Genomic DNA, 26,670 nt, shown 5'->3' on the forward strand with positions numbered 1-26,670 from the left:
AGGGAAGGTGGCTGCGGGGCCCCAGGAGTCAGGGAGGGGCAGGCGGGAGGCCTGCCAGCGAGGGGCGCCATCGGGCCAGTGACTCCCGTGGGCAAACTCTCTGTCTCCAGGAACCCAGGCTGATCCCACCCCATGGGCAAGCGGCCTGGGGTGTAGGTGCCCACTTCCAGCTCAGGTCAGGGGTCGCTCCTTTGGCCTTAACCCTCCGGCATTGCTGGCAGAGGGTCCTCAGCAAAGGAAGCAGGCCTGGTGGGTGGGAGGGGTGCCTGGGGGGGGAGGCCCGGGATGCCTCCGGGTGCAGGCACAGTGCCCTCCCTGCACTCACCCTGGCCGAGCCTGAGCTTAACCGATTAGCGGGTGAATCCGGCACAGCCCCTCCACTTTGCAGCTGCCGCTCCGCCAGCAGGACAGACTCGAACCCCGAGCCCTGGGGCAGACCTGCAGGAGGGCCGCTGGCGTTCCCGGGCCTGACTGTCCTCTCCGGCTGTCGCCAGGTGTGCATCGTGCAGAAGCGGGACACGAAGCGGATGTACGCCATGAAGTACATGAACAAGCAGAAGTGCGTGGAGCGGGACGAGGTGCGCAACGTGTTCCGGGAGCTGCAGATCATGCAGGACCTGGAGCACCCCTTCCTGGTCAACCTGTGGTGAGTGCCCTGCACCCCGAAACCCCTTCCTGGTCAGCCTGTGGTGAGTGCCCCGCACCCCAAAACCCCCTTCCTGGTCAACCTGTGGTGAGTGCCCTGCACCCCAAAACCCCCTTCCTGGTCAGCCTGTGGTGAGTGCCCTACACCCCCAAACCCCCTTCCTGGTCAGCCTGTGGTGAGTGCCCTACACCCCAAAACCCCCTTCCTGATCAGCCTGTGGTGAGTGCCCTACACCCCCAAACCCCCTTCCTGGTCAGCCTGTGGTGAGTGCCCCGCACCCCAAAACCCCCTTCCTGGTCAGCCTGTGGTGAGTGTGCCCTGAAAGCCCTGACGGAGCCGGATGCCCCCGCGGCTCTGTAAAGAGGAAGGAGTGAGCCTTTCTGGTTCCAATGTCTTGCAGAGCACATTTCCCGATGAACAGTTTGTAAACTGCATTCCCGAAGTCTGTAAGCGTGCGCTCAATTTAAATGTTAATTCTGTTTTCTTACCTGATGCCTCTGAGGTGAGAATGGACCTAGAGGTTTTTGTCTATCTGAGGACACATGAATGCGATGAGTGTCAAACCCAGTCTTCTGGGGACTTGAACTTTTCAAAGCTGGTGAGAAGGACTCGGGATGGCTGCCCTGTGTGGACGCCCTGAATTCCAAATTCCAAGTCCAGCCCACAGGCCAGCCGGGACCCAGGTTCTGGAACCTTCTTTCCATCCCCTCCAGTTATTATCTCTGCTTTAAATTTGCTTCCAAGAAATGCCCCCCTGCCTCGGTGCCTGTGCAGGTGACACCCCCTCTTCCCGACATTCCGCCTCCCCTGGCTCCCTGGCTCCCTCTAACCCAGGCCTGGGTGTGCCTTCTGTCCAGCTCCCGAGGGCCACGGGCCAGGAGCCTTCAAGAGCAAGGGCTGAGCCTTGGCCCTCTGCTTCTGGGAGTCTGACAGGGTTCCGCACGTGAGCGGGCAGCGCTGACCCAGTCCCTGAGCTGGGCTTGTGCTGGCTGCCTCCCTTCCCCTTCCACCCACTCCCCGGCGGGAGGGGAGTGCAGTGAGGAATTGCCTGTCGGCTCTGGAATAATGGGATGGAGTTCTGCATCTCGCTGGCTGCGAGGAGGTGATTCATGGCAGCCTTGGAAAGCCTGACGCAGCCCTTCTGCTTCGTCGATTTCGCTGACTTGCTCTGTAGCGGGCGCAGGCGAAGGCCAGGCATGGCTTGTCTTGTGACAACTTTCTTTGTCTCTAAAGGATGAGTGATGGGTGCTCCCAAGCCTGTGACGGCCCAAGTTGAGTTCTCAGAGCAATTTTTCACTCGTCCTGAAGCAGAGCTGTTTTGTACTCTCAGGCTTATGACAACCAGGACGAAGGAGGAAGGGAAGGAAACAATTGGACCCCGTGCTGGGGTTCGAGGGTCAGTGGGAGCCCTGGAGAGGAGGGGAGCGGGATGGAGGCGTTTCAGCACTTGGCTAGGGGTCTGATCTCCATGCTTCTAATCCCAGCTCTGCCCCCTGCAGGCCGAGAGGCTGCTATGCGCTAATTGGTGTCCCCTCCCCCATTCCTATGTTGAAGCCCTAACCCCCAATGTGACTGCGTCTGGGGATGGGGTCTCCAGGTGTCAGAAAGGTTGACTAAAGGGTAACTCCGTCGCAGGGATGCTGTAAGGACCAAAGGAGGCAATCCACAGCAAGGGCCGGCACGGTCCCGGGTGTGAGGTGACCGAGGCACCAGGGACCCCCTTGGGGCTGCTGTCGTGAGCATGTGTCCTTGAGGCCAGCCTCTGGCTGGACGACTTGCTGACTCATCCTCTCTTAGCAGGGGCAGGAGCACCGCTGACTCTGCAAGATGAGGCCTGAGGTTTTAGTACCAGGTTTTTATCCTGGTTAAATGGCAGTGGGTAGGTAGTTCACGTGTGTTTTCAGAATCCAGTTCTACTTCCTGATTGGTTATATTTACTAGACTAGCTGTTAAAATGTTTTGTTTAAAATAGGGCATGTGCCTGCCTGGCTGGTGTGGCTCAGTGGTTGAATGTCAACCTATGAACCAGGAAGTCATGGTTCCATTTCCAGTCAGGGCACATAGCTGGGTTTCGGGCCCCATCCCCAGTGGGGATGTTCAACTGCCGGTTTAGGCCCCGTCCTGGGGACCAGGACTAAACCGGCAGTCGGACATCCCCCAAGGGGTCCCGGATTGGAGAGGGTGCCGGCTGGGCTGAGGGGAACTCCCCCATGCATCGAGACCTTTGCCTAAAGTAAAACTACATGAGGTGTTTAAAGGGGCAGCTGGGCTGGGCCGCTGGGGGCAAGAGGGGGGAGGACAGAGACCGGCAGCCCCGGGAACCGTGGAGGAAGGATACACGTCCTTCACAAATAACCGCCAGGTGCTGCGCAGCCTCATTCCCATGACAATAACCATCGTTGGCCTTGACGATTGCTGCAGCCTCCCAACAGCTGCCCACCCCCTGGGTGCCCTCCTCAGGGTGCCTCAGTCCAGTCCGGCCACCACAACAGGTGCCTGGTAGTCTGAGGTCAGGGGCCAGCGTGGTCGCTGTCTGATGAGAACTTTTTTCTGGTGTAGAGATGACTGTCTTCCTGTTGTGACCTCACCTGGGAGAGAGAGAGGGAGCTCTCTCTTATCGCCTCTTAAAAGGACACGAATCGTGCTCGCTTCAGCAGCGCATATACTAAACATTGGAACAATACAGAGGAGATTAGCATGTCCCTGAGCAAGGACGACACACAAATTCGTGAAGGGTTCCGTATATACACATTCATACACACACACTAGAGGCCTGGTGCACAAAATTCGTGCACTCAGGGGGTCTCTCAGCCCAGCCTGTGCCCTCTCGCAGTCTGGTAGCCCTTGGGGGATGTCTGAATGATGGCTTAGGCCTGGCAGTCAGACATCCTTAGTGCTGCTGTGGAGACAGGAGAGGCTCCCGCCACCACTGCTGCTCTCGTGGGAGCACACTGACCACCAGGGGGCAGCTCCTGCGTTGAACGTCTGCTCCCTGGTGGTCAGTGTGCATCATAGTGACCAGTCATTCCGCTGTTCGGTTGATTTGCATATTAGCCTTTTGTTATATAGGATAAAAAGGACACTAATCTCAGGCTGAGGGCTCCACCCTCAGGACCTGATCACCCCCAAAGGCCCCACCTCAGCTACTTTCACACTGGGAACTGGACTCCGATGTGTACATTTTTGCAGGACACAGACATTTAGTCCAGAGCACGGGGCAGATCTTACAGGTGCACACCTGAGCCCTTCCCTCATCCGTGTAGAACCCTAGTGCAGTGATGGCGAACCTTTTGAGCTCAGTGTGTCGGCATTTTGAAAAACCCTAACTTAACTCTGGCGCCGTGTCACATATAGAAATTTTTTGATATTTGCAACCATAGTAAAACAAAGACTTATATTTTTGATATTTATTTTATATACTTAAGTGCCATTTAACAAAGAAAAATCAACCAAAAAAATGAGTTCACGTGTCACCTCTGACACGCGTGTCATAGGTTCGCCATCACTGCCCTAGTGGCTCCCAAAGCCCATGGGGTAAGTGTCTCTGCAGGCCCTGGCCGTGGACATGACATTGGTCCCTCCTTCTGACACCCGCTACCATCTTGCCGCATGTGTGTCCTGGCCATCCTGCCCGATTGGCGGCGCCTGTAACTCATCTCGCCGTTGGCATCTCTCCAGGCCTTTGCACATGCTGTTCCTTCTGCTGGGAACACTCTCTCCCCTTTGCCACTGTGAGGACTTCACCTCCCACGTGCTCATTCATTAAATAGGTGTTTCTTTAAAAGCTTCTGCTCAATTCTTTTTTATTTTTTTATTTTTGTTGATTTCAGAGAGGAAGGGAGAAGGAGAGAGAGACAGAAACATCCGTGATGAGAGAGAATCATTGATGGGCTGCCTCCTGCACGCCCCACACTGGGAATCGAACCCACAACCGGGCATGTGCCCTGACTGGGAAGTGAACCGGGACCTCCTGGTTCATAGGCCCACACTCAACCACTGAGCCACGCCGGCTGGGTAAATAGGTATTTATTGGTCTCATCTTGGGTGCCAGGCACTGTCTTAACATCTGAGGTCACAGAGACGAGCAGAAGTAGCGTGCCTCCTGCCTTCTTGGAGTGTTTGTCCGGGCGCCGCCTCCTCCGTCAGCGCCCTACGCACTGCCGCCAGGCCCCACCGGCAGCGCCTTCTCCTGGACTCCGTGGCAGTGCAGGCAGCTCGGTCATGTGTACCTGTTTGTATGTCTGTTCCCTCCCTTAGCGGTGAGCCGCGTGGGGAAAGGGACCACGCCTTATTCCTCTCCTTATTCCCGGCATCTGCCTTCAAGAAGTTAATGCATTCCACATTTGTTAAAGGTTTATGATGCGCCAAACACCGTGCCAGACGCTGGTGCTAGAACAGTGAGTGAGACAGCCCTCCCCACCCTTACAGAGCTCACGGGTGAGGGAGGAAGCTCACGGGTGAGGGAGGAAGACAGACCGACGGTTCGTTCTGCACCTCTGCTCTCTGACTTACATCTTGAGTAGTCACTGTCCGTGGAGTCCTGGGGTACATTACAGATACACAGAGATTACGAATGTCCACCGTGTCCTGAGTCAGGTGATGCCCCGGCCCATCTCCCACATAGAGATGAAAATGCTTGTGGAGTTTTCCCGTTCCCGTTAGTCTCCATCGCCATGGTAACCCTCTCAAGGAAAGGGGACAGGAGGTGATGCTGTCCTGTCCAGGGTCCTTTTTTCACCCTTTGCTATTCCAGGATTTGTTGATGTCGCCGGTGACTTCAGCATGTGCGTTCATGATGCCAGGCTTATCTTTAAGTGACGTAGGTTTGTTATGCTTAAGGGCACAGGCGTGGGGCTGTGCGTGTGGGTTATGCGATGGGTAAGCCTGCATCCTGACGTCCAGGGGGTCAGCGGGGTGGAGCTGTGCAAAAACAGGGCTCAGGGACGGCAGGGTCGGACCCAGGGGCTGGGCTCCAGGGCATCTGGAGATTCTGGTGGGTGAATGGGGGACCCAGCTGTCAATTAGGGCGGGTGTGGGGTTTGCCCGAGGTCATAGGGCAGAGCCAGGACTCACCTTGGACCCGCCCGCAGTCTTCCAGGTGCTCTGCTTCCCTACTTTCTGCCCCAACGCGCCTCCTGCTTGTGCCATTGCCATGACTGCTCCTCACGCTCTCCCACGTGTTCTGCACCGGGACTGGGCTTGGCCCGGGAGCAATTAGGAAGTGCACCCCACACTTCCTGCTTCATGGTGGTGGCACCACTGTCTGTGGCCCACCACGAGGGCAGGGAGCCTGTTTCCAGCACCAGAACCACGTCTCAGCATCGGGCAGTGCTGAGCAGGTGCCTGTGGGGAAGTGCTGGCTAAACAAAGGCCTCCTCCCTCCCCCCACACACTGGATGCGGGGGGCCATGTGGGGCTGCTCCCCTGGTTCCTCACTCACACTGACCTGCACTGACCTGGAACCAAAACGCAATAGAACCGTCAGTTTCCTGAACCCAACAGAAATGATGTGGTCCATCTGGGCCCGGGCTGAGCAAGTGGGCTTCGACCCCCAAACCGCCTGACCCAGAGCCCATTTGTGAGGAAATGGCAGGAAAGTGACTTTTTTCTTTCTCTTTTGTTGTTAGTTCTCACCAGAGGATATTTTTTCCCATTAATTTTTAAAGAGAGTAGAAGGGAGGGAAGGAAGGGGAGGGAGGGAGGGAGGGAGGGAGGGAGGGAGGGAGGGAGGGAGGGAGAGAGAGAAACATTGATGTAAGAGAGACACATTGACTGATTGCCTCCCACATGCACCCTGACCAGAGCCAGGGATCAAACCTGTAACCCAGGTCCGTGCCCTAGACCAGGAATCAAACCCTCAGCCCTTCAGTGTGGGGCTGGTTCCCTAACCATGGAGCACCACAGGCCAGCGACCTTTTCAGTGCTGGTGGTGATGGTGGAGGGGGTGCTGATAGCCGCACTTACTGTGCATGTCATGCTGGTGGTAATGGTGGTGGGGGTGCTGATAGCTGTACTTACTGTGCATGTCATGCTGGTGGTAATGGTAGTGGGGTGCTGATAGCTGTACTTACTGTGCATGTCATGCTGGTGGTGATGGTGGTGGGGGTGCTGATAGCCGCACTTGCTGTGCACATGCTGGGTGCCTGGCACTGTGCTACGTGCTTCCCACGGGTCCTGTTCTTTCCTCGCCAGGCTCTGCCGGTGGGCGCTTTGCTTCATCATTCACAGGGAGACAACGGAGGCCGAGGGTGTCACGGCCCGTGAAGGGGTGGACCCGCCCGCCACTAGTGCCGCCACTGCTCCCCCTCCACGGCCACGCCGCCTGTGGCCCAGGCGCTCATTCACTCCGCGTGTCTCTGTTAAGTCCCCTTTTCCGTGCCGGGCGCTGTCCTCAGTGCTGGCGATAAGTGCAGAGCCACAGACACGGCCTCCCCAGGGCCAGTATCGCCTCTCTCAGTCTAGACAGGGAGACAGCAGCCATCAGATAATGAGAAAAAGATGTGGATCCCTGACCGGTTTGGCTCAGTGGATAGAGCGTCAGCCTGCGGACTGAAAGGTCCCAGGTTCTATTCCCGTCAAGGGCATGTACCTTGGTTGTGAGCACATCCCCAGTGGGGGGCGTGCAGGAGGCAGCTGATTGATGTTTCTCTCTCATCGATGTTTCTAACTCTCTATCCCTCTCTCTTCTTCTCTGTAAAAAATCAATAAAATATATTTTTTTAAAAAGAATTAGATGCTTCATGAAAATCAACGTCAACTTGTAAAACCAAAGGTGGCACGTTCACGGTTAAAGTGTTCCGTTCCACATCCATGGGCACGGCTGTGCCCCAGACCATGACGGGCATCCCCGGGTACAGGAGAGAAGTCCTGGCTGCCCCCAGCATCGCTCCTTCTCCCCCAGGCAGAGGCCGAAGCCCCGGGAGGTCAAGGGTTACGCATAGAAAGCAGAGCGTGGTCCCGTCTGCTCTCAGGGAGGGTGCTGTTCGGATCGACGGCCTTGTGTGCTCCTGTGGTGAGAACAGTGTGTGCAGTGACGGCCAGTGACGGTGTCCGTGTAAGGGCCACGTTGGTCCTGAGGGCAGAGTCGGGGGTTTGCAAGGTCTTCTGTCTAAAACGGGGTCATCTTCTTAGAAAACCGACCCCAAGGGACCTCGAGGGCCGTTCTTCCTGCTACCGGATCCCAGGCGATGCGTCCGCTGTGCCCAACTCCAGGGGCTGCGTGTCTCATTTTCCCACCGCTCAGAAGCCTGGTCCCCGGGCCCAGGAAGGTCAAGGTGGAGCCTGTTGATCTCCCCTGTCCCCCACACCACGTTCCCTTCCTGGCTGAGCCTTCCAGGGTAACGGGTGGGTAGACGTTCCCAGAAATACGGGTGGAATGAACGGATGGATAACTGAGTGCAGAGGGCACGGCCCCGGCCTGCCAGGGTCACACCTCCGACCCGGCCCGTTTGGCTGTGAGGACAACTGGCGTGATCCTCTCATTCTCGCATTCCTGGGGGGGTTAAATCTCTGGAATTGACTTTGAAATTGACCCGCTGCCTTTTGAAGAGTCGTCCTGATGCGCAGGTGTTTGCTTTCCTTGATCTTGGACCGTGGTTAGTGGTGCTATTTGATGTGCCAACGGTGCCTCATCCTCCCGGAACGAATCCCACTTTGTTCTGCTTCACGGAGGGACACGTGCTGTTTGTTCAGCAAATAACAATGTAACGATGGCAGCAGCCGCAACATCAAAAGTCCACTGTGTCTTCTCTGTGAGTTGGTTTTGCTTGTGGTGTGTCCTGTGCTGGCCCGTGTCTCCCTAACCACTTCTCATGACGGACCATCCCTGCTCCACATGGTACGAACGCCACAAAATCTATATAAAGTGAGGGCGTGGTACCCAAAAGGGTTCCATCTCAAATTAGCCATTATCGGGATTATAAAACTCTGCTTCCCTGATCATTCGCTTAAGATACTAATTCCTAGAAGCCAACGCACTGGACCAGAAGGTTTTTGAGACGGACTGTGAAGCTGCACCTCGGATGGGACCCCTTGACCAGCATCTCTATGGAGGCCTTTTCTCCCTTCCTCGTCGGTCACGTGATGGACAAAAAAAGATGGAACCTGTCGTCCTTCACAACACGTGTCTTTGGTTCCCAGTGAGACTGATTTTTTTTTTTTTAGCAAATGATTGGCCATGAGTTCATTGAGGTCTTTTTGAATGAATGTTCGAGAAACTTACAGTCACTGTCTGGGGAAGATCAGGGCGGCCGGCGTGGCAGGAGGAAGGGACTGTCACATGGTCCACACTTCATCCTGACCATCCCGGCGATGACATCATCCTGCCTCCCGAAGGAGAAGCAGGGGGTAGGGAGCAGGAGTGAGGACGAAGGAAGCAGTGGGCGGAGGGACCAGGTGAGCCCAGGAGCTCAGCCCTCACATCTGGTCCAAACACCGTGTCCTCCCTTTGCGTGTGGGGGGCGCAGGTTTGGCGGAGACACGGTGGCAGCGCTGGTGTCTGGTGGAGTAAAGCCCCTGCCGTGCACAGTGCTATCCGTGGTGGCTCATCCCGGTTGCCCTCCTCGGTACGCACTCTGCACGAGGCGCCTCGAAAGAGAATCAGTCTAAACCGCGCTGACGATCCCCGTTCCGTCCACACCCTGGAGGCCTGTACGGGGAGGAATGAGGTTTCTGACGAAGCCGAGCCGGGCACAGGCTTTGCGACTGGATGTTAATCTCGAAGGAGTCTTGGGTCTCATGCAGATCGGGCGGGGACGTTGTAATTCAGAAAAGGTGGCAGAGGCGCCCTCTTCGGCCGCAAGTCCAGCTAAAGTCAGGGCATGCGATGAGCATCATTTCAATTAAGGAAGCAGGTGGTTATTTGGGCAGAAACAGCCCTGGGGAGGCAGGCACAGCCTCGCTGCAGAGGAAGTAGGAAGCCTAATGAGGTGTAGACCGAGGGTACCGTGGGGACGGTGTTAATGAATTTATTCAGTGTTTGCATTAGCATGTCTGTTGCTATGTGACCGTGCTTTCCTGAACATTGGCAAACCTGTGGGTGGCCCTGGTCTTGCTTACATGATAAACCGGCTCCTCAGAGGCTTCCTGTACCTCTGTATTACTGCATGTTCCATATCAGGGGAGCCCGCCTTAGTCAGATTTTATTCTCCTTCTTTAAGTTATACTTCCTCTTCGCTGTCTTTGGTTTTTAACTCCACTGAGCTTTACGGTTAGTTAATTCGTTATCCTCACGCCGTCCTCCCCCGGTGCTCAACTCCTCGGGGCTCCCACACCAGGCGCTTTCAGGCCGCTGTCCAGGTCTTTGCTCTTGCTGTTCCACTCTCCCAGCCCTGTTCTCCCGGTGAGCTCCTCTTTGAACCACAAAACCCTGTCCACCACTCATCCATGAAGCTTTCTCTGATGCTACTGGAGTGATGCTTTCTATGAAGTTGGTTCTTGGGGGAGGTGAGGGGAGCTTTTCCTCATTCTCATAATGAAAGCTGTGTGTCTGGCTGTGTCATCCTGTCCCCTCTGGCGGAACGGCAGCTCAGAGCTAACCCCCTTTAGCGAGGCCCGTGGGGCCATAAGAATAGAGAGTCCCCCGACTGGGAGCCTGGATTGGAGGGTCATCAGGTCACTGGCTGATGGACTGGCGACAGCCTGTGGGGGCTCAGTTTCACCATCTGTAAAATGGGACTAAGGTCTGTTTCTTAGATTAGTCTCACTGTTGAGTGAGACGACGCCTGAGCGCTGGACGCATGGAAGATGGTTCGCTCCTTGGGGTGTGTGTTCATCTCCGGCTGCTTGTGGCTCTGCCTTTCCCCGCGCTGCTTTGGAAATTGCCTTGCTGTCCACTTGACGTTGAAATTCCTCGGTCCCAGATCTGTGTCTATTTTTATCATCACTTTGTTGTCTGTGTTGTAAGCCACCTACAGTCACTTGTGGAACTGGCTCAGATCTTCTGAAATGAGCTCTTCTGCTTTGAAAGTGGTTGAGACCACCACCGCTGGTCAGGGGGGAGGAGGGGTGGGCGGGGCAAGCCAAGGTGCCCGGGCCTCCCGCTGCTGGCCTCCTCCAGGGTTGGCGATGGAATGGCCCGCAGGAATGCTGAGCCAGATGAGAGCGCTGCTTTATTGACATCTCGGCAGAATCCGCACCTCATTGCGTGGTTCAGGTCTGGGAAGCTCGGCTTGGACTCGAGGCCGAATTGGAACCTTCTTCCTCCAGCTCAGATCTCGATGGGGGGGTCCACGAACCCACATGTGGCCGCAGAAATAGGAAGAGTCGTGGCGAGCAGACCCTGAGTGTACTTGCCAGCTGCCCCTCGGTGCTCTGACCTCCCCGAGGGCCAGGTCGCGGGGCCGGCTTCCCCGATGTGGCGCGGGGACCCACTCTCCCGGTCACTGTCGAGCAGAGAGGAGGGCCAGGTGTCATCGCGGGAAAGCTCCCCAGATGACCGTAAGGTGCGGCCAGGCTCGAGAAACTGTTGAGCTGCTCAGCCCTTCGTCACCAAGCGGATGGGTGAATGGTGCAGGGCGCGGTGGCCGGACCCCGCCCCGGCCGCGTGCGTGCAGAATCAGCGGCAGGCTTGGTGTTGAGGGCCAGCAAGTGAATGTGAAGCTCTGAGCAACTGAGTGGGTGTCTTCTCCCTTTTAGGGAGATGTCGGGGGGGAGGCCCTCAGCGTTCTGTGATGTGGTAGAGTGGGCAGGCAGGGGCTCTCTCCCAGGGGTTGGATCGAAAATCTATATAGTGTTAAAGCAATTGGCTTGTGCTGGCGTGCCCTGGCTGCTTCCTTCTCACGCCTGCGACAGTGCTAGGGAGCTGGGTGTAGTCCTGGGCAGATACCTTCTCCTGTCCTCATGCCCAGCAGAGAAGACAAAACTCAGGCCAGCAAAGCCCTTCGGTTCCAGTGAGAGCCGTGCCTCCTCCTCTGGTAGTCAGTCCGTCAGAAATCCCTGCGGCCCCTGACTGTCCCTCAACAGAGAGGGCCCAGCAGGAGGGCAGGTGACTCTGTGTGTGTGTTTGTGTGTGTGTGTGTGTGTGTGTGTGTGTGTGTATAAGAGAGAGAGACAGACAGACAGAGAGAGAGAGACAGAGAGAGAGTCTGCAGGAAGATGGTGCTCAATACTCACGCCCGGTGGCCCCTTGTTCTGCAGCTGCGCCGTGGGCCGCTGCCCTTCTTGGAACAGTCATGTGGTCAGTGGTTCATCCTGGTTTTCGCTGGGAGAGACCCCCCCAGTTCCCCAGTCCTGCGCTCATACAGAGGCGTCTTCCAGAACACACTCACTGCCTGGCGGTGGCAGTACCCGGTGGACTGGCGGGTGGGGGCTGGCGAGGGGAGGCCTCGCGACTGGCGGTGAGTCATGCACACAGGCGCGGCATGGCAGCGCCATGGAGGGGATATAACAAGGCCCATCTGTGGGGCATTTTTATAAACCCAGCTCCGTTTCCATGGAAACGAGACAGCATCCACCCGAACTGTTCTGCAGGAGTCAGAGACCCCACACCAGGAGGAGCGGAGCCAGGTGTCTGGGAGGGGACGGGTTGGGCCTTGGGCCTGGAGTGCCTTCATCTTCGAGTTCCCATTGCCTGTCTTCTCCCCCTCCTCTCCTCTTCTGCTTCTACAAAGTCTGCTCTCTTCTCCTTAATTCTCTGTACATCATCCTCCCACCCTGGCCAGCTCCTCCCTGCGCCACCACGCATCTCAGGCCCAGCCCATTCCAGCCCCGCTGGTCCAAACGGCTGGAGTTGTTTCTGGTGTTCAGTCTTGGTGGGGTCTGCAAACTACGGCTTGTGGGCCACACCCGGCAGGCCCTGTGCTTCTGTGAACGTGGTGTTCCTGGGACACGACCAGGCCGTGTATGTGTGCAGTGTGTGAGCTGCTCTCACCTGACAAAGGCAGGGTTGAGAGCCCTAACGAAGACCTAATGGCCCACAGAACCTACAGTATTTATACCCAGCACCTGTCCTGACGCCTCTCTCCCTCACTCTGTCTCCATCACGTCCAGTTTCCTGGGGAACTAAAGCCCTTTGGATGTGCTCCAGGCCTAGGGCCCACCTACCCGGCCCAGGAGGGAAGCTAGGCCTTTGTTTTCTAGTCGATGGTAAAGGGCCAGTTGGTCGGTCGGTCGTGGCTGCCCCAAGCACTGTTTTGAGACAGGGTTGGAGCCTGCGTCTTATCTCCTCAGAAAAGAGGACTGTCCTTAGTCTCTGCTGCCTGCACGGGGAGTTCCAAGAGGGAGCTATTTGTCATATATTTATTGTCCCTCACCTGCACACTTCCTTTCATTTTTATTTCGTTTTCTTTCCCTCCTCTCCTTCATTTATCTCCAATTCCTTTCATGTATATTTATTCAAAAAGAAAACATGTTCTGAGTTGCTGTTAGGTTACAGGCACTGCTGTATCAGTCAGGACAGGCTATGCTCTGCTGCAGTAACAACCCTCCCACCCCCCGATTCTCAGTAGCTTAAAACAGCAAATGTCTCTTGGCAGTTCATGCTGCAGCCCATCCAACCTGGCTTAGCAAGAGGGCCCTGCTCCTTCCAGGGACCCAGGCCTGTGGGTTGACAGTACGGCTTGACTCTGTCCAGGTCAGGGCCAGAGGGAAGGAGAGCTGAGCCCGGAGGTGACACACCCACTTCTGCTCACAACTCAGAACTAGTTACAGGGCTCCATCCAACCACCAGGGGGTGAGGACATGCATTTCCATCGTGTGCCTGGGAAGGAAGAGGAGCCAGAATTGCTGCGTAGGATGAGCAACCACCCAGCACTGCTGACAGAGACAAATAAGAACCTGCCACAGGCTGGATTTGTTGAGTTCTTACCAACACTTTGTGTTGTTGTCACATTTGCTCTTCACACCCGCCATGAGAGGTTTCCCGCCTGCAGGTGAGAAAAGCTGAGGCCCGGCAAGACTACGGGACTCGATTAGAGCCACTCAGCTGGTGGGACTCGCAGGTGCGATTCTGGCTTTGGAGCAGGAGCTCTGCCCACAGCAGGGATGGAAGCGCGTAGGAATAGCCCTGTTCTGTATATGAGAAATAGGTTGGAAACTTTAAAGGTCTGGACCAGAGTTGCAAGGCTACAAAAAAACAGAGATGGGAATTGGCCTCATAGCTTTGTGCTTCCAAAACTTGGACTGTTTTCTCCAAGGACAATGTTTCCATGTGCTGACAAAAGGAATTTAGGTCAAATATGTGAATTTTTAGAGGCCAACTGCCTGGTTTGGATGTAACGATTCATAAAAGGCTTAAATTATGCATCATTGAAGCTCTCCCATTTGAAAGTTAAAATGTCAGACTGTAAGTTTTTCTCTCTCTCTCTCTTGAGCCTCGACCAGCACGGCTCGAGAGCAGACAAATCCTGAGTAGGGGCGACGGGGGATTGAGAAAAAGAAAGAGACAGACACAGAGACAGTAGGGAAAGCTGGGACCAGATGGGACACTGCCCTCAGATGGAGAGACAGTGACCCAGAGCTGGTGCAGTGCATTTATTATATACAGCATGATCCCAGGGAGTGTTACTAGAGTTTAAGACAAAGGAAATTATGTGAAATCATGGTTAACTATCAAGCTGCAGTTCTTCATTCTTGTGGCTTCTTTGTAATTGTCACTTCTGGCTGAACCTGCATAATTGCATCTGTTCCTGGCGCCTGGCTGAACTTAGATAATGAAACCCACCCCCTGGCACCTGAGCTAAAGGTCAGGCTGACAACATACCTGCCTCTGGCAAGGTATGTTTCCAGGACATGGCTCTGCCAATGCCACTGGACTCAGCCGACTATCAGCTCATGCACCTTCCCAGGCACTCTCTACATCAGACACACTCCCACAGCTCAGCACCTATCCAATCTAGCAGCCATTTCCTCGAAAATAGCATCTTGTCACATAGGGATAATGCGTATGCAAATGCGGTTCCCTACGTGCAATCAAGGAAAGGAATGGAGTGTGTTCAGGGCCAATGGGAGGAGAGCTGGGGCCCCAGGCGTGGGGCACTGAGGAAAGGGGCCCCATTTAGCAGTGTGCAGCTCAATGCAGATGAATATGGGGAACCCCTGGCTCACTCTACAGTAAGCCATGTCCTTCATTTCAGGACAGGGAGCACCTCCAAACTGTTCAAATCACCACACCACTCCGAAACTCAGTTTCCTCTTCTGTGGAATGGGTATAATAATTATATCTGCCTCATTGAACTGTTGAGATGAAATAAATTAATACATGTCAAGTGCTCAGGACAATAAGCAAGTTCTCAGTGAATATTAGTAATTTATCATTATCAGTAACTTTACTCTGGGATGGGCAGTGACTTGGGCGCCAAGTGCCTCCTCTGTCACTTAGTAACTGCGTGACCTCAGGGAAGTCCTTTATGCTCCTTGACCCTGTGTTTCTCCAATCAGTGTGCATTTATCTAGTACCTTCTAAATGTCAGTACAGCCCTAGCCAGTTTGGCTCAGTGGATAGAGGGTCGACCTGCAGACTGAAGGATCCTGGGTTTGATTCTGGTCAAGGGCACATGCCCGGGTTGTGGGCTCTATCCCCAGTAGGGGGTGTGCAGGAGGCAGCTTATTAATGATTCTCTCTCATCATTGATGTTTCCATCTCTCTCTCTCTGTCTCCCTTCCACTCTGAAATCAATAAAAAAAATTTTAAAAATAAATAATTATCAGGTACAGTGCTAAACACTTTCCATATATTATCTGTCAGCTGCCAACAACTTAAGATAGATTACAGATCCCATTTTAGAGATAAGGAGGCTGAGGTTCAGAGAAGTTAAGCAAATTGCCTGGTGTCACACAGCCAGTTAGTGGGGGAGCCAGGTTTGAGCCCAAGTCTTTCTGCTTCCAAAGCCTATACTCTTATCCACCTCCCTAAGAAACAGGGTGGGTTCCCTACCTCAGAGGGTTCTTGGAAAGTCTTCACGAGGTCTGAAATGTCAAACACCCATTACAGGGGTGGGAATATAGTGGATGTTCAAACACGGGGACTAAAGGTACATTTTATCATTATGGTTAACAGCAGCAGCAAAGCAGCTTCTTCTTCTCCTCCCTCTTCTATCCCCTCTCCTCCCCCCATCATCACCATCACCATCATCACATCACCACCACCATGTCATCACCATCACCATCATCACATCACCATCAGCATCATTGTCATCACCATTACCACCATCATCACCACCATCACCACCATCACCACCATCACCATCACCATCATCATCCCCACCATCAACATCATCATCACCATCATCATCCCATCACCACCATCACCATCCCATCACCACCATCACCACCATCACCATAACATCACCACCATCATCATCACCATCATCATCCCCACCATCAACATCACCATCACCATCATTATCCCATCACCACCATCAGCACCACTGTCATCACCATCACCATCACCATCACGGCTTTCTCTAGGTGCCCTGACCCATTGTGTGTACCTTGCCTTCCACCCCGCCCCTCCTTGTGCCTGCACCACAGCCTGTCCCTGCGCTCCCCGCCCTCTTGCCCTCGTCCACGCCTCTCTTTCTGCTCCACCCATCTCGGCATGTCCACCTCGGCCAGTCTTTCATCCAGATCACAAGCACTGTTCCATGGAGACTTTTCTTGTCCCGCCCTGGCCTCAAACTACATGTGAACTGTTGTGCTTTTGCATTCTCAATGGTGTGTGATATGAACTCTGCTTGTGGGTTTATTAACTTGTCAGTCATTCCCTTGCTGGAGCTCAAAGGCCATGACGCAGGGAGCAGGAGTGGACTTCACTGTCAGGGACCCAGCCCAACCGGAGGCATAGGCAGGCGTTCAGCAGGAGAGGAGGGCACTCCATACATTCCTCCGTCCGTTCCTTGGAGCACTGTCACACGGCGGTGTGCAGAGTTTCTGTCAAAAGGTTTGCCTGACCAAGTAGGTTTTAGAAATACCTTTTCTGTCTCCACTGCTGCCGAGTCATGAGAATAGTGGTATGCCCAAGGCCCCGAGAAGGCCTGCGGTAAAGAAATCACTTTTTAAAAAAAGAAATAAAAGAAATCACTTGCATTTTTTTAACCTGGTAAACTTATTTGCTCATTGATATTCCCCTTTCCCCAAAGGCCCATTATTCCCTGGGTATGTTGAAAGAATCAAAGAAGATAAGGCCTTTCTGGTTCTAGGCTCATGGAAAAGATTTGTAATTATTTGCGGGGGAGGGAGGGGAGCTTCCCACAAAGTCCGATTTGTGGAAGTAAAGCTGCCGGTGGGGAGCAGGAGGAAGACTAGCACCCGCACCCAGCCGGAGGGGCCTTGTCAGCAATGGGCTGACCAGAAGCACTGCCTTCCCTTCAGCCACAGAGCTCAGACCACCGGGGCCAGGGAGGAGCAGGGGACCGTGTGTCCCTCAGCTCCTGGGGCTCAGTCGGGGGGGGGGGGGGGCAGGCGGGGTTGGACCGGTGTTCCCGGTGCACGCGTTGTGCGTTTATGTGTTTGCTTGCCTGTTTGCTTGCTTGGGGAAGGAGAGACTCGAATGTGGAGCCTCCCCTGGGCTGGGCGTCTCCTGTGTTAACGCCCTCCCTCTGCTTCATGGCCCTGCGAGGGGGCGTCCTCCCCTCCCGGGAGCAGTAACCCAAACTGTCTTGTCTCACAGTTGAAAACACATGTCTGTTCATTTGCAGGGTAAACAAACTTGCGTTTTAAACTGTGAACCGAGGAAGCTCTAACACGGTCAAGTGGCCAGTCCCCCGGATGCGGTTTCTAGTTCAGTGAACGGGGCTTTTCAAATTCATTTGACAACCACCATGTACGTGGTACCTTCCCTGTTCCTTCATCTTCCTGATACACTTGGGAGTTCATGTCACTACTCCCTCTACTAGTGAGGAAACCAAGGCGGGAGGGGAATGGTAACTCATTCACCGTCGTGCGGCAAACGCCTGTCCCGCTCCGGGGTCAGGGCCGGGGTGGAGTGTGCCACCGGCGGGCTTGTACTGAAGGATAAGGTCACCTGCGGGTCTTTGCCGAGCGCGTGCGGTGCGTTGGGCACTGTGCTGGGTGCTGCGGGCTGAGTGTGTGTGTGTCCCCAGATCCACATGCTGAAACCTAATCCCTCCTGGGGTGGTACAGGAGGTAGGGCCCTGAGGCCATGGGGGTGGCGATTGTAGGAACGGGGTTAGTGCTCTTCTAGCAGAGAAGACCTCAGAGAGCTCCCCCATCTCCCCTCCCACCTGTGAGGACCGGCGAGAAGACTGACATCTGTTGACATTTAAGGCGGAACAATTGCAGGTCCATATTCAGAGGAACTTGTCCGAGGCCACAGCTGCCGAGTGGCCGCCAGGGACCCAGTCCAGGCCGTCAAGCCGTTTGCCCAAGAAACGCTCAGATGCGGCACCTCTTTCGACGGCCTGTGGCCTTGCTGTCAGCAGCTCTCAGGGCCAGGGACCACAGGAAGGGAGCGAAAGACAGGGTGAGCCCCGCCCTCCTGTGGCCCCTCTGAAGAGGCTCCACTGGCCGGTGAGCAATCGCCCGGCACCCCCATGTCCGCCGCCCTCTGCACCCTGGGGTTTAATCCAGACTTTCCCAGTGTTGTTATCTTAGCAAAGGCCACCGGGGGATTTCTCCCGCATTTGTCATCGTCCCTTAAAACACGATAGGAAAGGAAGTTGCCCTGCCGGGCTGAGGCTAGGATGACACTTTATCCACATTTAGTTTAGATGTAAATGTCATATTGGCTCTGGGCCGGGGCTGCGGGTGGTCAGGATAAAATGTGTATGTGACACGTGACCCACGGGGGGTTTGTGAGTGAGGCGAGCGGCTCCAGACACACAGGCAGGGGACCTTCATCGTGGCGGGTGGAGGGTCAGCACCTGCTCTCAGAGGCCATATACTCACAACTCCCCGCCCCCTCAGGCTCTCTCCAAACTGCCGTCTCCAGCGCCCGCCCTGCAAGCCGGCTCAGACCTGAGCAGCATTCACTCCTTACAAAAAGCAGTAAGGGGCCATTGAAGCAGCACCTCGCTTCTCAGACATTCTTATCCACTTCTCTTCCCTTTTGATTGAATTCTTGCCTCCTGCCTCCTTCTCCTCCCCCCTCCCCTCCCGCTCCCCATCGGCACAATAGCAAACGCTGGTGGTTCTGCAGGCTCCTTACTCCTCCACGCCCCTCACAGAGCCAGCCTCTTGCCCTCACCGTCCTGGCTTATGGCTAATGATCCCTCAGCTTTCACCCTCGGCCCCTGCCGTCTGCTCTCCATGGAGCCGCCAGGGTGAACTCCTAAAAGGCTTAAGTCAGATCATGTCAGGCTTGTTCACAACCATCCTGAATCCGATCCAGATTCCTTTCTGTTGGGATTTGCGTCTATTAATACCACCTCCTCCCTTTTCCGGCCCAGCTTAGAACCAACTGGGGAATGAACCAGAGAGAGGCAGGCAGAGAGCCAAGTGTCATGTTTATACTGACCAGGAGGGTGTAGAGGGGCGTGGTCTGGGCCTGCTGAGTGGTGAGCTTCCAATGCCCCCTCAACTGGACCTCCCCTACCCCCCCACCCCCCCCACGCCCCCGCTCTGTAATCACAGACGTTACCTCCTCAGGCAATGTTTCCTGCTGCAACCCTCCCACCTGTATTCATGCCTTTTTACTCATTTTTAACAAGATGGTCTTTTTCCTTCCGTATGTATGGGGGGATTTATAAATGTTGAATATCTTCTTGCAATTTGTAGCTGGTAGTTACATGTTATGGTGACTTCTTTTATTATTGATTTTAGAGAGGAAGGGGGAGGGAGAGAGAGAAACATCAATGAGAAAGAATCACTGATCGGCTGCCTCCTGCACGCCCCCTGCTGGGGATGGAGCCCAAAATACCCCAGTATGTGCCCTGACCAGGAATCGAACAGTGACCTCATGGTTCACAGGTTGATGCTCAACCACTGAACCACACCAGCTGGGCTGTTATGGTGACTTTTGATAAAAATAATCTTAGTTTTAATGGCATTAAATTACCAATCTTTGCTTTTTAAAGTTGGTGTAGTTCATGTCTGCTTTGGAAAATCTTTCCCAACATAAATATAGGTCATATGCCATTTCCCTATATTTTTTTTCTAACAGTTTTTGAAGTTTGGCTTTTCATGTTTTATTCTTAAATCCAAGAGGTTTCTGTGTGTGGTGTGAGGTGTCGATTTTTGTACACGGTGACATTTAGATCCAGTTTCATTTTGTTCCTCAGAAAAAACCCGTTGTTCCAGCATCATTTGTTATCGTCCCTCACGGGTCGATCACCCCCTCCCTTTCCCCAGCGACCTCATATCTGTGGTCTGTTTCTGGGTTGTCTGTTCCATTCCTACGGTCTGTTTGTCCAGCCGCACACCACGGTCCCACGGTGTGAATTATTACAACCCGATGATGTGCATGGAAATTAAGAAGACATGGGAGCTCTCTCGTGATCCCATGAGTAGCAGACGGTCTGCCTTGAGCTCGCTGGCATTTCCTCTGAGTCTTCTAAGGAGAGAATTCAATGTTCATTTTTCCTTCATAAGGAAATTGTTTTCACTATTCTCTTATATTTTATGCATATTTGCAAGTACTCCAAGTTTATGTGTTTATTATGAGAAATATGTGAACAAAGTGCTAACGTTTTTACAGAAAGCAAGGTAATATTTTCATCTGGGGAGACACTGTGCCTTCTGAACCACGTACACACATAGTTCTTTTCTGGTTCAGAAATGAGCAGTCACAATCCATGGGAAGAGTTGGGGCCCAGAGCCATCGGGGAACAGAGGATGTATCAAAAAAATGCCGAGTATCCCAGGCCCTGTGGACGGGAGCATCTATGGGATCATCATATTCCAGGAGCAGACAGTGACATGGGGCGCGTGGAGTCCTTTCCTTTCTCCAGTGGGCCGGGCACTGGGGAAATGAGGGTTCCACTGGGTTCTAAGTCAAGAGGGGCCCATCCGGGAGTCTGTCCGGGTGCTGCCGCCACAAGCCGCTCCCTGATGCTAATAATAGGAAGGAGCAAAGGGGAGGCCAGACTAGAAGCGTGGCCACCTGGGCAGCTTCATCAGGAAGCTGCAACTCCCGCTCCCCAGGGAACCTCCGGTCCATTCCTTGCACATCACGGGGGCAGGGACTGCACTGAGGGGAAGATGGGCGCATGTGCAGTGAGGTCGGGATGACGTAGGGGAAGTGCTTGTCTGTCAGTCTAACCCGGGAACAAAGAGATATTGGCCAGCAGGATGGAGCCAATGCAAGCCCCGTGGACATGGGGGAACCCATCATCCCCAGACCAAGGAATTTCCCCCTCCTGTTCCTCTTGCTTCGCTCCTGCTCGCTTGCTCCTGCTTGTTCCGTGGCCCACGCTAGCCCTCCGTGCTCCGTGACCCATGACCACGCAGACCCCACATGCAGTGGATGCGGCTGGAAACACAGGCTGAGCCAGCCCAGGACTGTGCAAATGGAGCGGAAGCTCTGGGCAGTGGCTTCAATCCTAGCCCTGAGGACAGCAAAACGGGACTTTCCATGGCGGGAAGGAGGGAGAAGGGGTCTTGGGAACTCAGGGGCTTGACGCCACATAAATAAAGCTTTCCAGGATGCCTCATCCTCCTGCAGCTCCCCAAGAACCCACTTACATCAGCACCAGGCGGGGGCACAGAGCACCCCGCGGACAGCACAGGCCGTGCAGTCCACTGTGAATTCTAAACAGGGAGTCGTGTTGATTTCTGTTAAAGATTTCCGTTACTTCAATCAGACGTTGCCTCTTTCCCTAATTCGGCTGCCGCAGCCGATGTCATTCCATCTCCTGATGGTTATCTGCTCAGTCGGCTGCAATCAGGAGACGGCGCGCATGCACGCGGGGCACCACACACGGGGGAGCACGTCCCTTTGATTTCCGAGAGGCGGCTTCTCCCCAGGTCGCCAGGAGACAGGGCTGCTCTTTGCTCCCTCAGACAGCGTCCCTCTTGGGTTTCATGGATTTCTTTATTTATAGCCGTTTACAGAGTCCTCGTGGCTCAGCTGCTCCTGCGTGGGGTGGGGGACCGCTTGTGGTTTTGATTTACTTATCCAACATCAGATCGTGTTTTACCCTGAGCCACTTCAGGTGTCCGTTCCACTTCCTTCCACACCTCTACCCCTCGGAGCGCACACTGCGTCTCCTAGACTCTCAGGGATGAGGGGCTCAGCCGGTCCGGCCTGACTCCTCTCCAGCGTCAAGTCAACATTGACTGAGTGTCAACGCTACGCCAGGAAGTGGACCTGCTCCGCGAGGAGCCACTGTGCCCGGCTCACGTCCCCAAGGTGTTCTGTTCCCGACTTTTCTAAATGTGAGGAAGTCCCTCCTGTCCCTTATTCAGAACCAGCCCGCAAAGAATACCCGCCGTTGGTCCGGGTCTCGCTGCGTGTGCCCACCCAGTGCGCGTTGCTCATTGCGTGTGAGCGCCTGACCATCACCCGTGGCTCTCAAACCACAGTTCATGACAGGGTAGGACTGGGGTGGGCCAGGAGGCTGTGCGTTTCTACCAGGTGTCTGGGGGCTCCAATGCGCAGATCTGGGGACCACACTAACTTCCGTTGTCCACAAAGAGCATCCCTTTCTCTCCGGGGTATCTGCGGAGCTGCCGGCCATGAACAAAACAGGCGCAACCTAACAGAGGGGGAGGGGCAGAAACTCTGAGAGGCAACTGAGGAACTGCATCTGGTTGGAGCGCCTCAGGGAGGCCCCCTTGCAGAGGTGGGTTTCCAGCCAGGACTTGAGAAATCCATTGACTGAGGAGAGGAGGAGGAGGGGCTGGGAGAGGGAAGTTCTACTGAGAGTGCAGAGCCCCGGTGGAAACGAGGGGGCGCAATCCACACAAGACCACGGACAGCCGCCGGTGGCAGCACGTGGAAGGCAGGGCAGGGCCGGAGGAGCTGGGGGTGCTTGGGGAACTAGCGGAAGAGGTTCAGTTTGTAAAAGGAGAAGCCATCCCCGACCTGTGTGGCTGATTGTTGAGCATCGACCTATGAACCAGGAGGGCAGGGTTCACTCCTGAGATCAAGTCCAGATTGTGGACTTGATCCCCAGTTGGGGGCGTGCAGGAGGCAGCCGATCCATGATTCTCTTTCATCATTGATGTTTCTATCTCTCGCTCCCTCTCCCTTCCTCTCCCAAATCAATAAAAATATATGTAAAAAAGGAAAGAAGCCATGAAAACCCCACAGGGTTTTAAACCAGGGGCAGTGGTGTGATGCTTGGTTTGTTAATTTGCATGGATTTGCTAATTTATAAAGTCAGACTTGCTTGGAACTATTCCCAGTGCCTGCCATGGTCGGTGCGTGGAGGACCCCGCCTTCTCTTTGCTCTGTGGACAGTGAGTGTTCCACACATATGAGCTCCCCCGGGTGAGAATGGCTCATACACGTGTGTGTTTGTGCGTGGCGGCAACTGGAGCTTTTTAGGACGCCCCTACGTACATGTGTGCGGTGCCAGCCAATGGATAACTGAGGTGCAGCCAGCTCCCAGCTTCCCCTCGGCTGATGTGAACAGCACCCTGCTGCTGGCCCCCTGGGCAAGCAGGAATTTAAATCAGACATTGCAACAATTTGGAGAAGGCATGATTTTGCATTCTTCCACACTTAGGCAAGATTATGATTGACTGACGTGATTTAAGACTCATAACCACACCGCCGACCCACGGGATGGAAGTATTTCTGATTCTCCCTGGCCAGGAGGCCACTCTGCATTTTATGAGGAAGAGGGGACGGGGGCAGCGAAGGTCAAGGGGCCGTGGGGGCGGAAGCGCTGAAGAAAGCGGCTCTGGCCACAGGTTGCTGACATGGAGGCGACGGGGAAGGCCGGGCCCTGTGTGCCTCCTTAGCGAGCCTTGAAGAGCAGTGACGCTTGGCAGGAGGGCATGTGCCGGGGCATGGGTTAACCTATGGCTTCAGTCACAGGGTTTGGCCCTTGTCCTCACAGAGTTTCTTGGGGCAGACAAACCTCCCAGCCACACATTTCGGCACCTGACTTATAGTTCTAATAATTTGGAGCAAAGAAGATCACACAGCCATTGGACCTGGCTCCTAATTTTAGTGCCTGGACTAGGGGAAGGGCCTTTGCCAGAGCCGCCGAATAGAGGGAGGATGATGCGGGGGTTTCTTCTCCAGACGGGAGGGTGGGAGGCACCTGAGCGTCCACATCAGCCATCTTCTCACTGGAAAATAAGGCGAGGACTCCCTTATTTTATGACTAGGTGAGGTTTATGTATCTGAGCAGTCTCGGGCCTGCTAAGGCTTCTTCGTTAGGTGGAAGCTATTATTATTGTTGTGTTATTTTTGAGGTTGTTACCTTTCCCTGTGCTGTATCCGTGGGTCCCGGGCCTTGTCCTCGGCCTTCCAGGGCTCTGTAAGCTGCTTGAATCTCACGGCTGTCATTCAGGACCCGCCCCGGGGGTTGCACGAGCCACTTCTGCTGCATCCTGTTCGTTCACTCAGCCTGCGGCCCGCCCAGACCCCAGGGGGGTGGGATCTGGTGACACCTCCTCATGGGAATAATAGCAGACAGTTCCGTGTCCGTCTGTAACCCTCGAAGCTGAGCCGTGTTTTTAAAAGACGCCTCTGGCTGCTGCGTGGGAGACAGATTCGGGGACAAAAGCAAGCGGCCTCTCGGGGAGGCGCCTGTGGTGGCCCAGGAAAGAGAGAATGATGTCTTCTTGGATCCGGTTTGCAATACATAAATGGGAAGTAGATGGATTTGAGATACATTTTGGAATAATGGGTTGGGTCTCAAAGGCAAGAGCTACAAAGGCTGGTCCGTAGAATGTGAGGATTCTTTTTTTAAAAGTATGTTTTTTTATTGATTTCAGAGAGGAAAGGAGAGGGAGAGAGAGATAAAAACATCAACAATGGGAGAGAATCATTGACCAGCTTCCTCCTGTATGCCCCCCTCTGGGGATCGAGCCTGCAACTCAGGCAGGTACCTGACCGGGAATGTGAACTGTGACCTCCTGGTTCTTAGGTCGATGCTCAACCCCTGAGCCACGCCGGCCCAGCATGAATGTGAGGACTAACAGGTGAGAGTCCAGGAAAGCCCAGGGCCCCGGTCAAGAGCCACCAGAGCCAAGGCCTCCCTGGGAACTGTCCAGGGTCCTGAAGCGTTCGCTCGACTCTGTCCATCCACCCAGGGCCTCGGGCTTGTGCCAGGCACTGTGAAAAGTGGGAGCATAGACAGGACAGGGTTCCCCCTCTCAATAAGCTCTCGGGCCCTAACCGGTTTGGCTCAGTGGATAGAGCGTCAGCCTGCGGACTGAAGGGTCCCAGGTTCAAATCCGGTCAAGGGCATGCACCTTGGTTGTGGGCACATCCCCAGTAGAGGGTGTGCAGGAGGCAGCTGATCGCTGTTTCTCTCTCATGGATGTTTCTAACTCTCTATCCCTCTCCCTTCCTCTCTGTAAAAAATCAATAAAATATGTATTTTTTAAATAAGCTCTCGGTTCTCACGTGGTGACGGACAGCTATGCAGGGAACCCCAGGATGGGGAGATGAGTGCTAAGACAGAAAGTACAGGAAGGGCGCCTCAGTCAGCCAGCTGAGGTCCCATCAGGCTTTCTGGTGACGATGGCTCTGAGCTGAATACCCAAGGGCGAGTGACGGGTTTCCAGGCTCGTGTGAGTCAGGGAGAGCAGTTTTATAAGTAGACAGCTCGCAGTAACAGAAACATAAGAGGCAGAAGGTCAAATGAGGACAGTCAAGGCTGGGGAGACGGGACAGAGCACCAGGAACCTTGTATGAGGGGCTTAGGAATTTCTGTTTCAACTGCAGACAGTGAGGGGACGCAGAGGGTTTTTAAGTGGGGTGTGGGGGCATGGAATGAGTTAGGTCTTAGCTAGGTCTCCATGGGAGTGGGGTGGGGAACGGAGGCAGGGAGGGGCGTGAGGTCTCTGTGGCAGTCATCAGCTACAGTAGTGGCAGCGGGTGGAGAGTATAGGGGTAGCCTTTCCTCCCTCTCTTCTCCATCAGGTTGGCCCCCAAATGAGGATTTCTGCTAAGGTCTCTTCCTTCAAGGGACTTATGGGGGAAGAAGCTGTTATCTTCTCTTCATGCCCCTTAGCACCTCATTGGACTTCTGATGAGTGGGTTTCCCACATGACGTATGCCTCCTTTCTCTATTGGAAGTAGCTGGCATGTGGCAGGGAATGCTCCTTGCAGCCAAAGGTTGAGAACCGCTGCCTTATACCCACAGAAATCATGACGACTCAAGGAGTTTGTTTGTGTGAGTTTTATCTATCAATATTTACAGTGAGAAAGTGCCATCGTTGTACATTTTGCAAATCTCTTGAGCAGGTGGTTTTCTTGAAAACAGCACTTTGTATCTTCTTGCGCCTCAGTCTGTGGGAACGCGATGCTTTGAAGACTGTGAAGGAAACCGAACCTCACACAGACCTGTGGTTGGAGGAGGGAGGAGTATCCTGTTAGCTTTTTCCCCCGGACGACAATTTTGAATACTCTTCTTTCATATTGTTCCAAAACACGCCTGGGATGTCCTTAACGATGAGTGGTGAGATGGGACCTGGAAGCATGTTACTGAACTCCTCACAGCCGGTGCCTTAAAGCCTTTAGTCTGCATTGAAACCCAAGTGAACCTTTTAGCCACGAGTGATTTTGGAACATAGTAGGCTGGTAATTTGGAAAACAGTCCCTGACTTACTAGGATTTCCCAAGTGTCGGCATACCCCATTATACAAGATTTTAAAACCACATTTACTAGTTTCACAGTTGCCAGCTGGGTTGCCAAAGTGTCTTATTGTGTTTTGTTTTTCCAGAGACAAGTGCTTTGTGCATACTTCCCACTCGGCACGCGGGATATTAAAGAGACACGCATAGCCAAGGATATAAATATGACAAGGTTAATACTCTTTCCTGCCTTGTCCATGCCATCCTGAGGGGAACTTGGCTCTTTAATTTGTTTCTGTTTTTGTTTTTTTTTAATCATCATTCAAGGATATTTTTCCATTGATTTTTAGAGAGAGTGGAAGAGAGAGGGAAAGACAGAGAGAAACATTGATCTGAGAGAGAGACATTGATTGGTTGCCTCCTGCACACG

At 54.1% G+C, this 26,670-nt stretch overlaps 1 protein-coding gene and 1 non-coding gene across 3 annotated transcripts in view; both read left to right on the forward strand.

The window, feature by feature from the left end:
• STK32B (serine/threonine kinase 32B) overlaps positions 1-26,670 on the forward strand; it is a 117,294-nt gene that overhangs the window by 48,280 nt on the left and 42,344 nt on the right. For both annotated transcript variants that reach the window (XM_070399549.1, XM_070399559.1), the window contains exon 3: positions 495-646. In XM_070399549.1, coding sequence (XP_070255650.1) covers positions 495-646 — 152 coding nt within the window. The remainder of the gene's footprint in view (positions 1-494; positions 647-26,670) is intronic.
• Positions 3,288-3,394, forward strand: LOC139000241 (U6 spliceosomal RNA). The gene has a single exon (XR_011469551.1). It is a non-coding gene; the product is annotated as a U6 spliceosomal RNA (small nuclear RNA).

This window comes from Myotis yumanensis, unplaced genomic scaffold (genome assembly GCF_028538775.1).
Source record: "Myotis yumanensis isolate MYYU_CA2020_CCGP unplaced genomic scaffold, mMyoYum1.0.hap1 SCAF_1, whole genome shotgun sequence".
NCBI lineage: Eukaryota > Metazoa > Chordata > Mammalia > Chiroptera > Vespertilionidae > Myotis > Myotis yumanensis.